Genomic DNA, 17078 nt, shown 5'->3' with positions numbered 1-17078 from the left:
TTCGCGTCATAGTCATTTTGGCAAAAGTGACAAGTCTGCCTTTTTAAAACTGACTCCATTTAACTTGTTTTTATTAGTTTTCTGTCATAGGATTTTAACATTCATCGTATAAATATGTCAGTTTGAATAAATGAAAAACGAAATTTAAGAAAATATGAGATGAGGTATATTTGCAATAAACAGAGGCTCGGAAGTTGTTAAGAACAATTAGCGTTTTGATATTTGTGACTCTAATTTGTATATTATCGTTGTTTGAAACATAAATCCCATGCAAATTTTAAACTGTCCAAATATTGGCTAGTTTTCTTTTACAGTCATAAATATGGTTTTTATAGGCCTGTCCATGGGCTGAAAACGTGCCAAATTTGAACAAGCCGATTTTAACTAATTTAAGAAACACTGCATCTATTTTCAAATTGAAACTGAACAAGTAACAATGCAAAACCAGGGAACCTTAGACTTTAAATTCTCAACCTATAATTTTGTGAATGTTAAATTGTATTTTCTATACTAACGTATAGATTTCGAGGTTCTGAATGAAGCTTAACAGCATATACATTCTAATAAAGTTGCGATGAGTTTTTTGCATTGGCTATTAAGCTTCATTCAGAACCTCGAAATCAGTGGAATAAATTAGTAGTTTCAATTAACAGAAGTTTGTTTACCTAATTTTAATGTAAGCATTCAGAACGTCATAATTAGTGGTAATAATTTTCAATTAGTGGAAAAAGTTACCAAACTTTCGACTTTTCCACTAATTTTACTTCAAAATTTGCGAGGAATATCATTTTGGCCAATGATTATCACCCGTCAAGAAAAATTTTAGTTAGTAATCAAAAGTTTATTGTTTTATAAGTTAAATATTATGCTTTCTCTATGGATAGAGCAGATGCAGCAGACTACCGCAAGCTGTTGTTAGGATATTTTATTAATTCTAATTGTGTTTTTTAGACATTGTGAATGATCGTAAACTAAAAAGTATAGAGTGTAATTATTGAAGCCACTAATTTATTTCACTAATTGGGAGGTTCTGAATGAAGCTTTAGGCTTTTGCCTAATTCAAACAAGTTTTAAATTAGAAAATACATTTTAGGATGCTAACCGTAGGTACTATAATGTAGTAGTGTAAATAGCACAACAAATTCACTTCATAATCATAAAATCAGAGGTTGACAACTTAAGGTACCTATGTTGACGTTGGTCTGTTGATCAAATAAATGCAGTTTTTCTTAAATTAGTTAAAATTGGCTTGTCCAAAATTGTTCAAATTTAGTATGTATATTCAGCATATGCAGACTTTTAGAAAACCTATTTACCACATCGCTATAAAACTTCCTATCTTTTCATCGACGATTCACCACTCGGTATACAAGTTCTGAGATATTGTGAAGTGTGTTAGCCTATAGTCCAATGAAGTTCAAGAGATATGTACCTTTTATTATTTGTAAATAATTATTAGGATATATGCCATCCAAGAAATTGTTAAAAACAAATAATGTGCTTTGCTTGCATAGACAAGTTGTGTGTTAATATTAAATATATTTATTATATAATTTTATTATATAAAAAATATCAATAATGGGGCTATATTATCAATAAATGAAGCCTGTATCTTTCTATTTCACTTATTTTCCACTATAATAGCATAATTGGAACATGATTGCCCTATAATTCAATTTGTAGCTTAATTGATTAGTAACCTTTGATCATATGTGTAATAACTTAATATCAATGTTATACTAGATTTTGCTCTTATGTCCAATCAAATTAAACAATTACGTTATGAATAATAAGTTTAGGTGTAATTAAAAATGCAATTTGTCGCACTTTTATTAATTAGTTTATATTACTACATTCAATTTATATAATTAGGTGAAATTGTTTCTAATATAATTTATTTATATACACAATAATATAAAAAAATTGTGTGATCGAGGAAAAAAAAGTTTTGTTAAGTTGGGTTTACAATTACGTTCGGTGACATTCCTCCATAATATAGTTTGTATATATTATAAAGCTATGTTATTTACTACATTGTCCACATATGAAGTTCCCAGCATATGGGATTTACAGCCATAGTTTATGTTTTGGTTTTCATTAAAAATTACATATAAAATAACCTCTTACTTTGGATATTTGTCATTTAAAGATATATATGGCTAACAAATTGGTTTGCTGATCCAATTTCGAGAAACTTTATTTGAAAATGTGGAAAAAAGACTGCTGGTTACCCATTTCCCAGTCAAATGTTTATCTGGTGATCGTAGATTTGGTAATTATTATGAATAAATTAATAAATGTTAATATATGTAAATAAATTTAAATTTTGTTCTAAAATTTGGCATGTGTAATGCGAACTATGATAACTCTCGCATTTTCGAGGTTTTCTTTCTTATATCATCTTTCTCTCTATTCAATCAACTTTTATTTAAACTTTTTTAAAACAAGGCCCGCTATAGTTTTAAATATACAGCTTCTTGTAATACTTTCCTTTCACTTTTATAGGAAACCCTATAAGAGCAATATATAAGCATTAATTATTAATAATATAAGGGATATAAACCCAAGCTTCGAAAAATATATTTTGCGTTTAGTATTGTGCGTATAGTGTGTAAGTAAAAACCTGAATTGCATGATGTCATTTCGACAAATGAAGAAGTTATTTATACTTTGCATTACTTCAGTCAGTCCAATTTTTTACAACAATTTTTTTTAACTATTAATTGAGTCAATAAATTGAACTAATACATGACCATTAAAAAAATATTTGACTGACTAAATATACTGATTGCCGTTTTTGAAAATATTAATATTTATATCAATATTTTCAATTTAATTTTATTAACAGACCCTGTAGTGTTTTATAAAATTTTAAGCATAAAGAGAATACTGACATCACATTTTTTTTTAATTTCGATAAAACCTTGAAATTTGTGAATTCTAATTTCGGTGTCTTTCGTACATTGTTTCTTTTTTGTCTGAGTCGTTTATAATTTATTGAACTGATGCCAAATGTTGTACATTAACCGCAAAAAAAAATTGGGAAAATAGCTACTACATGTGTTATTTGCTGCATATATAAAACGGTGTAGATTAATAAAACTGTATTTTTAGGTATATAATTATTTTTGTTCAAAGCTCTATTAATAGCAGCTGTAAATCCAAATAATGAAAAACTATACAATATGCATCTTCTTTTAAAGGTAGTCGGTTTTTTGACTGGAAAAAGTATATAACTGTAATACTAATCGGTTTTCTTATGCTTTGTGTAATAAATCTAGTCCAACCGAGAGCCCAACTTATTTAGATGAGCTAGATTTAAAATAATTCATAATAAAAACCATAACTTGCAGTAGAAAATTAACAGTATACTGTCATAAATATTGGAATTATTTATAATTAGTACAATAAGATAGTTGCATAGTTGTATTGAATTAGTTACAGGGTGTCCCACTAAGAATAGCTCTCGGCTGTATCTCGGAAAGTATTAGCACAGAATATCTAGCTACGCAACAGAAAAATACTCGAAATGAAAGAGCTAAAATTGCACAAATAGAATACTAGATGGCGCGACAATATCATAATCAGAATATAATTATAAATTTTGAACTTTCGGTTTTGGATCGACGGCTCGTCGACGGCCATATAGCTCGGCTAAATATGCACAGTTGATTCATAATCTTCAGTGATTTTTGCATATTTTTTGTTAGAACCATTTTCCCCTATCTGCTAAAATAAAGTGGTGGGGGAAGCTTTATGACTAATACTTTCCGAGATAGAGCCGGAAAAATTGATACTTTAACAACAGCAAAATATATGTCGTTAATTAAAATTAATAATACCCTTTATTCAAAGATAATAACCATTTATCAAACAACGAAATCTAAATTATATTACCATAGAAACTTTTTTTTATTTTTAGGACTTTCAACCTTAAAAAAATCAACCATAATTTCATTTTTTTTATTTAATCTAAAACGGTATAGAAATTTGGAAAAGTATAAACGGGATTAAATCATTTTCGAAAAAGCAAAATTTTTTATAAAGAATGCATTTTTCACAAAATGTCAAAAATAACAAAAAAAAATCTTCTTGTAAAGAGAATCTGGGGACATACTGTAGTTATTATGTCATAGTAAGTATAGTATTATGAGATAAACATATATTTTAAATATGAAACGAAACTATAAAAATTAAGAAAAGTAGATTTGAAAGTAGTTAAAATGGTTTAAAATAAAACTATAAAGGAAACGCGTTATTAATATGTTATGCAATTACTAAGTTGTAGTAAAGTTTAGTTATATAGTATAGTAAATATGGTATGAGTAAAATTAGAAATGTTAAATCAGAAACTGAAATAAAATGAAATGAGAAATCAGTATTCAGGAGATTCCATTTCACTTTTATAATCCAAGGCTCCAATAGCGCCAACACGTGTTATTTAGTTGATCATTGGTATGCTCCAACATAAACAAATGGATAACGAGCCTCGGTATATTTGTTATTCGCTAAAATTTCTCAGAAACAAAAATATTACTGCAACTGCAAAATATATGATTTTGCCGAAATGCACTAGACCAGTTAAAAATAACTTGATATATTTTTGTTGCATTTATTTGGTATGATTGGTTTCCTAATGAATAACAAAAATTTGGCTAAATAGTTATGAAGAAATGTGATAGTTTATAGCAGTGTTTTTATGAAAAAATTAAATTCCTGAAAAAGTCCCTTATTCTACAGGATGTTTCAAAAAACGTGTGCCATCTCTCCTGTAAACATAAGATTTATTTTTCTTTTCAACATGGGTCCAATTCTGCTTTATCTCGTAGCTACAGGAGGTTAGAGCCATTTTTTTTTCGATTTACTATAATTTTATTTCGATTGCTTAGCGATTCGAATGAAATTTGGAGGGTAAAAGTTACTATGAGTGCTACATATTTGGGTTATCACTGGAATATTTTTCTAAAAAAAAACATGTGCGCCACTGACTTTTTTCCTAGTAGCAAATTTGTGTAGGTCATTTAATGGCGATTAAATGTTTTTATTGTATCCTGATATTTTGTCCATTTCGATCTGCTCGATAAGATAAAGACAATTTTATTAATCACAATTAATAAAATTAATAAACTATTTATTTAATGTGATTTATTACTTAATTTTATTAATTACACAGGGTGAGTCTTAAATAAGTGCAAATATTTTTAGGGCTGGTAGATCTCGATAAAAGAAACATATTTTCTCTTTACCATTTTTCAGATAAATCCAAAATAACCCAGTTATTTAAGTTTGAAAATTAAAAAAAAAATATGTTTTTTGAAAAAATTTTGAGAGTCACCGGATTTTTTCTGTAATTGCATCCCTTTTAGTGTCATAACCATAGAGTAAAGCCGTTACTATGGTAATATCAGAGATTAAGAAATTATACCATGGAAACATTTGCGGTGAACAGGCAGTTTTAAAAAGTTTTCGAAAAATATAAAGGGAAATTTAAAAGAAAATGCAAGATGCGAAAAAAACTCATAGACGTGTTCCTGGGGGTCGAAATATACCAGGGGCAAATATACTGCTATACCAAACCAAGCTAGGAAACAAAACAGAATCGGACCCTTATATCTAGGAAACAAAACAGAATCGGACCTATATATATATATATATATATATATATATATATATATATATATATATATATATATATATATATATATATATATATATATATATATATATATATATATGTATATATATATTATATTGATATGATAAAATAAATGTTATTTTTACGTGAGGTATTCCCCCACGAGAGATTACACATGTTTTTTAAAACACCCTGTAGATAAAATTATTACTTTGTAATACGTTTGTTTCATATTATCTAAACATTCTATAAATATGTATGTAAAAATGTATCTCCAGTTTTGCAGTGAAAGATAACAATAATTGATTTTCTTACAGGCTCTCTACGCGGCCGTTGGTACTAGTCGCCCGCCCTGGGCAAGGTTAGTCGACGATTTTAACATATAAATTGGTGAGAATTCTTGTCGTTTTTCGCCAATTTCAATTCGAAAATTATAACCTACGATTGTGGAAATTAACATAATCATTCTCGATCAAATAGAATCTGTCAGACACATTTTAACGACGACGGTTGGGCAGCTCTAGTCGTGTTTGTCCGTTCAAATAGGAATCTAAAAGATATAAAGAAATTGCAAAGAATGGACTGAAGTAATGGTATTCGTGCGCGAGTCGTAAATTTTGCAAACGAAAGAACGTGAAATTGTTATGTAAATCAACCGTCTATTATTTTCATTTTTTTTTTATTAACTTATAGAATAGGGTATTGTTGCTAGCACTAAATGTCTCTCTGGCTCACTGATTAAACAATCTGAACAATAATCGAAACCAAAACATTTTCTTCAGGAAAAAAATAGATTATAATTAAATAAATTATATTGATTTGATTATACAACTCTATGTATATTCTTCCTATACCGGGTGCGTCTCAAAAGTGGCTCACCCCTATAACTTTTTTATTTTTTCAGATAAAAAAAAAACAGATTTGATATGTTAGTATATGACATAAATTAGGATTGATTGGTGTATTCAATTGTTTTTGGTCACTTCCTGTTTCACCGGAAATGACTACAACTTTTGATTTTTAAATGGCACCCTCGGTATTTTTTTTTCTTTATTCGATAGAAAATGACATTCTGAATAGAATGTCATATCATATGTCAACTTTTGACATTCCTGCTTAATAAAAAAATTGTATTTTAAAATTCAATCTAGAGTGCCATGGCTATGTTAAAAACACTAATTCTTCATCAAGGAGCCTTAGGAAAATAGATTTGATGGTCTAATGTTTTTAATGCCTTGTCATGGCCAGTTAGAAAATGCTCAAATCGTATTTTTAATCATATCTCAATTTTTTTAAATGGAACGAGGGTGGCTCATTAGCGTATTTAGAAAAAGCATTTTTTTACGAATAATTTGATACTACTCACTTGGTATTTCAAGTCCAATTTTCGTTACGAACCGCAAGTTATAATAGTAAAAGTTGACATATGATATATCATTCTATTCAGAGTGACATTTTCTATCGAATAAAGTAAAAAAATCCATGGGATGCCATTTAAAAATCAAAAGTAATAGTCATTTCCGGTAAAACCGAAAGTGACCGAAAAAACAATTGCATACGTCAATCAAACCTAAGTTATGTCATATACTAATATACCAAATCTAGTTTTTTAACTAAAAAAATAAAAAATTTATAGGGGTGACCACTTTTGAGACGCACCCGGTATAGAAGGATGTGATTAATAAGTGATAATCATTTGGTGGCCATATTGTAATTGTCATTTTTTGAAATATTAATTCAGAAGCATGTTCAGAAGTCACCTCTGTCAGTTCCACAAAAAATAATAATTATTATAATAAAAATGTTTAAGATAAGAAGGATATATATATGTACTTTATTTCGTTGTATAATCTTTTGAATACAACTCGATGTTTCGGGATTACCTAATACTTTTACCTGACACTCAATGCGATACCGGTAACACTACTCCTCCTTCAAAAAAGGCCTATGGGTATATCGCCATTGTAAGAAAATCTACAACATAAATATTTTTATTTTTTGTAGTCACTGCTGCGTTTTTGGTTTTTATAGATGTATCTGTTTGAAAAAAACAAAAGTGTTCTCGAATAATTGTATTTAGATATTTTAAATAGTTTTTTTCTTTGCTCTTTGCGTTTTTTTGTTGCAATTCAAATGTGTCAAATGAATCGTCAAACAGAACTGTCAAGGATCCCCACCCTAAAGAGCTTTTATGGTGGCTTTTCCGCCCACCATGCACGAATACATGGATAGCATTATACTCCTTCCTTAGTCTTCTTATTCAAAGGATATTAACAATGTAAATTTAATTTACTTTACTTCAAATTTACTTTTAATAAAATAATCTAATCATTTCTATCTGCAAATACTCACTGTGCCAATTCCCTTAGTTTTCATAGGGGTCTTTTTCATATTTATTTTTTTTTTAATTTTGGGGTTACCTGCAAAGTTATGTGCTTTTACAGGGTGAATCCAAATCGCGATGTTATCGACAAAATGGTTTGCACTAATAAATGACATTTGGTGTATGCACGTTTTAAATCAAATTATTATATCATATACAGTGTATGTAAGTAGCTACTCTAAATGTCTATCATGGTTTTGCCTGGTTTTGCCCCAGCTGAGAAGGCACACATAAAGGTGCGTCTAGACTTGAGCATTTTAGCCCGAACAAACAGAACGAACCGAACGCGCAAGCAGAATTCGCTAAGTCCGGACGCCGAATTCGGCTCTGCGCGTTTGGTTCGTTCTGTTCTTTCATACAGAGTCGGCATTCGGCGTCTTCTACCAGTCTCTTCTGCTGTAATCTCAGCCTACAGAGGCACGTGAATACTGCATTGGGCGTACGTTCTGCCAAGAATTTATTGGTGCGTTTCATTCCGGAACTGTCATTTCAGTCCAGAATCCGCCATGCCCCTAACGCATTCACCGAGCCAGTCTCTTTCGAATTTTTTTCGTTTTGGACCCACGTTCAAGTTAGTTAGTTTACGTTAGTTTTCCTGTATACTGACATATCCTGATATAAATATCGGCGACACTATGTCGATGTTTTAATTTTTTTTTATTTCTTTGTTGTTCAATTCATTTTTCAGAAAATAATCTCCTGAATTTTTTCACATTAATTCATTTCCACCCTGTATATCTCTCCCTAACTTAGTTCATGAAACAAAGACAAACTAACCGCCACAGAAATAGTAGTCCTAAGAATATCGGCTGTTACACATCAAGAAAGAAAAAAGTAGTAAACGTATAGCGCACACCTTTGTTATAACTCACTCGGTAGGTAATTTTTGCATTGCCGACGTCCCATAATGCAGTTGTCCATTTTTTCCATCGATTTTTCCCGACCGACGGACGTTGTACAAACGAGATTTTTGCCGTGTCTCGAAATAAAGTCGTAAATATAAATCTACCTACCTACGCGAATTACCGATATACGTACGCATAGTTTGCATTCTACCGTGCACAAGAATCTTACAATGCCCCTGGCATGTACAAGGTAATAAACCGAGTCAGAGCGGGAATCTAAAATCAAGCTTTTCACGCTTATATTTTCACATAACACCTTTTTATTAGTAGATATGTTTATAGTTCGTTTTTAGATATAGATTTTGGTGAGAATGCCAGTAATAGTCAATTTACATAAATGTAGGCGAATTACGTCGAAACGGCTCGGCTACGTCGAAATACCGGTTCCCGATAGATCACAGAAGTTAAGCGATGTTAGACGATGCGAGTGGATGGACGGGTGACCGTTTGGAGACTTATGTATGGCACTTGCCGTTTAACCATGGTGGCTGTCAAATTGTCTATTTTAAGTATATCATCTTCTGTGTTTCTTATTTTTTTATTTTTGAATTCTACATGAAATTTTAAATACACTTTGTGTGTGTGTGCTTTTTTAAATAGGAAAATACATTTGCGTATCTCAGTGCCAGATGTTTGGCCAGATATGTCGGACTCAATACCGACTAAAAACCTCCTCTTTCTCCGGCCTCTGCACTCCCCGCGGAAACCACCGTTAGGCATTACTTCGCAGGGAGAGGATCTAGCTATTTCTCTTCCTTCCATTAATTGAAGTCAATGCTTCTCTTCCTCTAACCGTTCATCTTGTTGGCTCGTTTCCTCTCTGTAGGACGCAGGTGTTGGAGCACTTTCGTTGCGAAAGTATTAGTCACGTTCCAGGATGCCTTTGAAGAAAGCATCGCATCAGTTAGTGTCTCCTATTGAATTGCCAGTTTGAGGACAATCTCCAGATGATTACGCATTAAGTTGAAACGTGGACAAACAAAGAACATGTGCTCCGCGTCTTCAGGAACTCCTGGACAGGACGGGCTCTCCGGGGAATAATCGATTTTAAAAGGATGAAGATATGTTCGGAAGGAACCATATCCTGAGGTCATCTATGTCAGGTAATAGTTGTCCTCATCATGTTTTCGATTCAGCCAAACATTCAACTGAGGTAGAAGACGGTACGTCCAACATACCCTTTGTTGCGGCCTCCCACTCTATGCTATGCTGCCGCTCTTCTCTTCTGAGTGCATCAGAACTCAGTATCACCTTCCTCATAGCATCAGACGATCACCTTCGTCGATAAAGGACTTGCCGTTCTTCGGCTAGAATTCCAATAAGAAGGATTCCAGCTATAACGCACACTGCATCCTCAGATACCGTGCCAAAGACACTAGCTACTTTCAGGGAACTCAGCCCTATGCAACTCTTCTCCGTGTTCCTTGTTTTCTGAGTTCCTTCTGTTCTGAGCAAATTGAAATTCCATGCCTCGGTCTTGTGTTTGGCTAGTTGTAGTTTTATCGTATTCATCCATTGGTTGATCCTCTGAAAATTGATGTCGAAGTCTAGATTATTTGTGTCGTGTATGTTGCGGTAAATAAGCATCAGTAAAAATACCTAAGAAGAGACGTTAAATTCCAATTATTTTTTTGGTAAAGGATTTATAAATATTTTAGTGGTTCTTTATTTAAAAGCCTACTTAATATTGCCAAAACGAATACGTTTATAAAAAGTTTTAATATGCTTTAAATGAAGTCTGTCGATTTAAAAATTATAACGTTTAATTATTCAAATACTGCGACCTAAATAGGGGATTAAACTGTTCGATTTGACATTTAAAATATAATCTCCCCGGTATCGCGACATCTTAATAACATTGCCAAATATCTTGTCACAGTTTGTCGGGCCGTGTTCAAAGTGTTAAAAATCACCTAATAAATTATTCCTTAATTGAAACTTAAAGCTGCATTTACAATAATTACCGTTTATACATATGCTTCATCTTTTTTTATACGATTGGAAATATTTCGCTCTTTCGCTATATTGATTTACCTTAAGCAATGTGGATGTTATATAGTTTCTTTTATTTTTTTATGTAAACTCAGATACAAAAAAACGCAACCGAGAATTTTTTTATTAAGTTTAAAGGGTTATATTTTTTTACTTTTAGATCTATTTTCATGAATTTTTTAGCCAACTATACAGGGTGGTCCAAATTGTATTCCGGAAACTTCGGTAACATATGCTGCAAATAAAAATAAGTAAAAAGGCTCGTATAAATGTATGTTCGTGAGAAACTTCATTTTGATGTCAATATGACTCCTATTTAACTAGGGGGCGCCACCTACATGTGTTTTAACTGTTTTGAAGAGTAATAATTTTTTGTCCGTACCTGTATAAAACTACTGAGTGAAAAAATATACATCTCCATGACTTTTCACGTAAAAAATGTCTCTTAGTAAAAATTGCTACGAACAATCGTTCTCGAGATATTTAGAATGGAAATAGTCAATACATGTCATTATTGACAAAAAATACACACGTTGAGTAGGTAGATTATTTGACTGAAATAATAAATTTGCGAAATTTTTATATTTTTAAATTAATCATAAATGTTTCTGCAAAAAAAATGATGATAAAATAGTTTCTGTTGAACTTTTGGCACAAAAATATTTCAAATTTATGATTTCAGTCTAATAACTATTTAGCCAACATGTTTAATTTATGTCAGTGATGACAGGTATTGATGATTTCTATTCCAAATATCTCGAGAACCATTACTCGTAGCGATTTTTACCAAGAAACATTTTTTTACGTAAAAAACTTCGTAAATGTACATTTTTTTGCTCAGTAGTTTTATACAGGTACGGACGAAAAGTTATTGCTCTTCAAACCAGTAAAAAAATATGTCGGTGGCGCCTCTACAAGTAGGAATCATATTGACACTAAAATCAAATTTCTCATATCAAAAAACTCTCAGATACCAATTTTCATCCAAATATTGACGTTACTTCTTTACGAAATTATTTGGAAAAAATCGAAATAAAAATAAAACTTCTACACCCTGTATTTCCAAAACTAAGCATTTTAGAATAATTTTGTGAGAAACTTTTTCTAAAACATTATTTTTCGATCAAAATCATGTTTCCTGAGCATTTTCTTTTTTGACTCATGTCAAAACACCAAGGCATGTAACACATACCTTGGTTAATTTTTAAGAGTGAAATGAACTTGCCACCAACATTTGCCATTTTTTCAAAATCATTACTTTATGATGCTATTTTTTAATATCACGAGGTCTTTGACTTTGGTGACTATTGTCGTAATGTCATATTGACACTGATTAGAACTCTATATTGAATTTTAAAAAACGTTAAAAATGAACGATACAGGATTGGTTTTAATAAATATTATTAACTCTAACAGAATTAAGGATATTAAAAAAAAATTGGCGCCGGGATGCACGTATAGCCGCCCTTTCTAAAATATGTTAATAAACTGATTTTGATGTTATTACAAATTTTGTTGCAAATATTATCCCTAATCTTAAATTGAAAACCACGTTTCGCTAGCTACTGTAATTTTGGAGTTACGATTTTTTAAAATTTTTAATCCCCTCCCAGACCCCCTTACCAACCCCCCCCCCCAAAAAAAAAAAACAAATGGCCAAATTCTCGGGTGCCACAGTATTTTTGTGCCAAATTTAGTTAAAATCGGTTTAGCGGTTTTTGAGTTATCGTGTTACAGACGGACAGACAGACAGACAGACGGATAGACAGACAGACAGACACCATAAAAATATTTTGTATTTAGGTCATTTATGACCCATATAACTCATCTTGAGTGAAATTAAAAAAACTTTTTTTTTGTCGATCTTAATAGCCTATCATACCTATTGGTATGGTAGGCTAATAACTGTAATAACTAAGTGTATAAACAAACAAAAAACTTGTAAAAAATACTCTAATACTTTGTATTTTGAATTGCCTTCCCTGGCTGTTATAACTGTCTGTAGACATCTCCGTCGGTTCATACTGTTAATGATGCTGCAAATATATTGTGTTATGTTTTCCCATTCTTCTTCAGGGACCAAGCAAATATTCATAATTTCGGCCATCTTCATCAAGATCAATGACTTTTGCACAACCTTCGACACTAAGAACCGTATTCAATCGTACACAACAATAATCACCAAAGTTATCTCGTCATTATGAAGAATATCATCAAAAAGTAACGATAATTGAAACAATAGCAAAATGTTTGTGGCAAGTTCATTTTGCTTTTAAAAATTAACATTAATGAGTAAAGAAATAAAATATTCAGGAAACATGGTTTTGACCGAAAAATAATGTTTTAGAAAAAATTGCCCACGAAATTATTGCACGGGGTGTTTTAAAGATCGGGTAGAAAAACTCTTGGATTAACCCTGTATAATATAAATATGTATAATAATAATAATAGGCCCTCGCGGCCGCAGTGGAGGGTCCCACCTGGGACCCACTCTTAGTCAAATACAAAATACAATACAATGTAACCCTGTATAATAAGTCCAATACTAAAATTTATAATAAACTGCGTTTATCAATTAAAGTTACTTAATATATTTATATACAGTTTGTCAAACAAAAATGAAGGAAATAGGGCCAAAAATAAAAAAAATATAACATTTTAAACCAGACCAAACATTTTTTCTTTTTTTTTGCATCTGAATTACTTTTTGTACCTGTTTCCAGATACAAAAAAATCTTTAGAACAATCTATATAATTTATATTAAAGATTTCAATGTTAAAGTTCTCAGAATGCAAGTAGTCAACAAATAAATTAATTTGTTAAAGTACCCTTTGTCCGCAATAAGTACCATACTGACAACATAATTACAATGAATTATTGTTAACATCAAAGTATAGCACGTAACGAACGTTCTTAATTCGTAGGATATCTGTAGTTGGTTAATGAAAAATGAAAAAAACTCAAGGTAAAATAAGATGAATTCAACAAAAATGCCTCTCGATATACTTATCACATTTTAATCACTATTTCTTTTATATCATGTGTTTTAATTGAAGAAACTAACTTCATTAACCAGTCTACACATATTTTTTTCATTATTCTGCTGTTATTTAGTCTTTGTATTTAATAATAGATTAAAAACTAATTAATCTTATTTATTAATTATTATGGTTATATACTTAGTATGGAATATTTTATGATATTTTATAAGCAATATATTATTTGTTTTCAGGATTTATAGAAAAAACACATCTAGATGATTTGGGTACGGAAGAGGCAATATTTGTTAAGCCATTGAAAATCAACCCAGACGATGAAAACTTAGCGTATGATATGGGCAATTCTGGACATTTTAGTACGGGTAAGTAATAAAGAAAATAAATCTCTCTATGAACATTATTTACTATGAAGTGCTTTTGATACTGGCAATTTTAATATAAACTTATAAATGATTATCTTATTAACTAGCGATTCCAAAGAGATCAATTCTACACGATGAATGTAGCATTATTAAATTAGCTTTGGTACCAGGGCAAGAGGATCACTACGAAAAGGCAGATGAAATGACCAAACAAGGCTCATCATAGGTCCAGGACATTTATATGTCCAGAACATTCATAGGTCCAGAACTCTTCAGCCGCAAATCAGTGGGTAGTCAGAAAATCTCTATTTAACCAGACAAGTGAAGAAATTTAGAGTTATACCGGGTGCATCTCGAAAGTGGGCCACTCCTATATTTTTTTTTATTTTTTCAGATACAAAAACGAGATTTGGTATGTTAGTATATGACATAAATTTGGATTGATTGACGTATTCAATTGTTTTTGGTCATTTTCTGTTTCACCGAAAATGATTACAACTTTTGATTATTAAATGGCACCTTCGGTATGTTTCTACTTTTTTCGACAGAAAATGACACTCTGAGTGGAATGAAGTATCTTATGTCAACTTTTGGCGTTTTCGCTTAAAAAATCGTATTTTACATTTCAATCTAAAGTGCCATGGCTGTGTTTTTTAATCATGGAACCTTGGAAAAATAGATTTGATCGTTAAATGTTTTTCGTGTCCTTGTCCTGGCCGGTTAAAAGATGCCCAAATCGTATTTTTAACTATATCTCAATATTTTCAAATGGAACAAGGGTGGCTCATTAGCATATTTGGAAAAAGCATTTTTTTACGAATAATTTTTTGTAAAGTTGTAAGTTGTCGATATTATATATATTATAATTTCAAATAAGCCATATGCGAAAATGCAAAAGTTGACATATGATAATATGTCATTCAATTCAGAATGTCATTTTCTATCACATGAAGTAAAAAATACCGAGTGTGTCATTCAAGTTGTAGCTATTTGTGGTGAAAAAGAAAGTGACCAAAAACAATTGAATACCGACAATTAATCCTAATTTATGTCATATACCAACATACCAAAATCTCGTTTTTTTTCTGATAAAATAAAAATGTTTTAGGGGTGAGCCACTTTTGAGACGCACCCGGTATTTAAAGTTTAGAGAATATTCGCTAAAAGAAGAACGGTCAAAAAACTGTAGTTGGTATTGCAAATTGGAAGCCGAGTTGGAAGCCCAATAGGCATCTAAAGTTGATGGAATTTACGAAGTCTTGAGTCATCACATTTTATGTCAGTGCAACAACCTGGTAAAATTGTGGTTCTTTTTATGAGGAAATGATATAAGCCATTTGTTAAAAACTATATGGAGCACTATTCAAGTTGAGTCCACTATCCAAGTCCATATGAGTAATGTCATCAATTGTCATTTCCAAGCCAACTGGACACCGGATCATATGGTACTTGGCTGATATCAAATGCTATGAATATATGCGACGGCGATTATTGGAACAAAAGCTTACTTCGAGTTTTTTTATTACCGATTCTGAACTGTCCTCAAACCCTACAACGCATGCGTAGATAAAAAAAATCATATATCAGCATATTCTCTTCTGCCTATGCTTAATATAGTTCTAGGGCAGTTCAGAATCGATAATAAAAATGGTAGAATGCAGAACTTTTTTAAGTACAGCTTTTTGTACTGGATGCTTCAAATTTACGTATTGTTGATTGTCATAATAATAAAGAGGGTTTAAAGGATACTGCCATAATAGAGAAACTGTAAGCATGATTTATTTTCTTACATCAAGGATTCTAAAGGCGCGTTTACACAAATCAAGTGGATTGATCATTTGAATTCAATCCGCATGAATGGAATATAATCGTCTAAGCTCGTCAAATAATGTTAATTGATCAAGTGAGTTGATTCAAATCTCAGTTGGCTATTGTTCAACTTTTGACGTTCAAGTAGTATATTTAAAATGGCGGCTAGTAGGTGAGCATAAGAAAATGCTGTGAAGTTTATTAACATCTATGAAAAATATGAGTGTATATGCAACACGTCGTCTAAGTCCGTACATCGCGTACGACGTGTAGTGGCTCTGGTTCTGGCTCTAAGGACCTGACGGCCGCACGCACCGCCCGTCTCCAATTTTCCCTGTTTTCTGTCCTTCGAACGGCTCCCTCCAGGTTGGTATTCATAAGTTTTTCAACCATGTCCACCGACCTGGTTGGTGATCTGCCTCGGCGACGGGATCCTGCAGGTCATCCTTGTACTACCAGTCTCTCCATGTGCGCGCTTCTACTTGACATGGCCGAAGAAGAAAAGTATACGTTTATAGACAGTGCTGGAAAGTCTTTGTGATAATTGGATTTCGTTAAGGACCGACACATTGGTGCGATGTGCTGTCCATGGGGATTCGCAACATCCTCCTCCAGCACCACATCTCGAAGGCGTCAATGCGTCGTCTGTCGGCTGCTAACAATGTCCATGTCTCTGTATATGGAACACACAGAAACCGAAATACATAATTATAGAAGGAATAGTAATTTTTAGCTTAAGCCGAGGAGAAATAGCGTTACGCGTTAATGTGTCTTATTTTTTTAATTCTGGGTGCAACTTTTTCCAACAAAAAATGAATTTAAATTAAATTGGTTTACATCAAGTAGTTCTGCGGCAAATCAATTTTCTGACTTGTGTAAACGCACCTTAAGACTAAAGGTACATTCAGGCTGAGAGTGTCGAGCGTCGCGTCGCGTTTGCGTCGCGTCCGCCTCATTGAACTCGTACCCCGACGGTCAGCGGACGCTAGCGC

At 31.9% G+C, this 17078-nt stretch overlaps 1 protein-coding gene across 5 annotated transcripts in view; it reads left to right on the top strand.

The window, feature by feature from the left end:
• Positions 1–17078, top strand: part of LOC115876003 (A disintegrin and metalloproteinase with thrombospondin motifs 9) — a 324094-nt gene that overhangs the window by 160519 nt on the left and 146497 nt on the right. For all 5 annotated transcript variants that reach the window (XM_030891658.1, XM_030891657.1, XM_030891659.1 and 2 more), the window contains one exon: positions 14149–14277. In XM_030891658.1, the coding sequence (XP_030747518.1) occupies positions 14149–14277 (129 nt within the window). The remainder of the gene's footprint in view (positions 1–14148; positions 14278–17078) is intronic.

Source organism: Sitophilus oryzae, unplaced genomic scaffold (genome assembly GCF_002938485.1).
Source record: "Sitophilus oryzae breed Bouriz unplaced genomic scaffold, Soryzae_2.0 scaffold_1396_pilon_pilon, whole genome shotgun sequence".
Classification (NCBI taxonomy): domain Eukaryota; kingdom Metazoa; phylum Arthropoda; class Insecta; order Coleoptera; family Curculionidae; genus Sitophilus; species Sitophilus oryzae.
The sequence above is the reverse complement of the archived record's forward strand: the minus strand, read 5'-3'. Positions and strand labels throughout refer to the sequence as shown.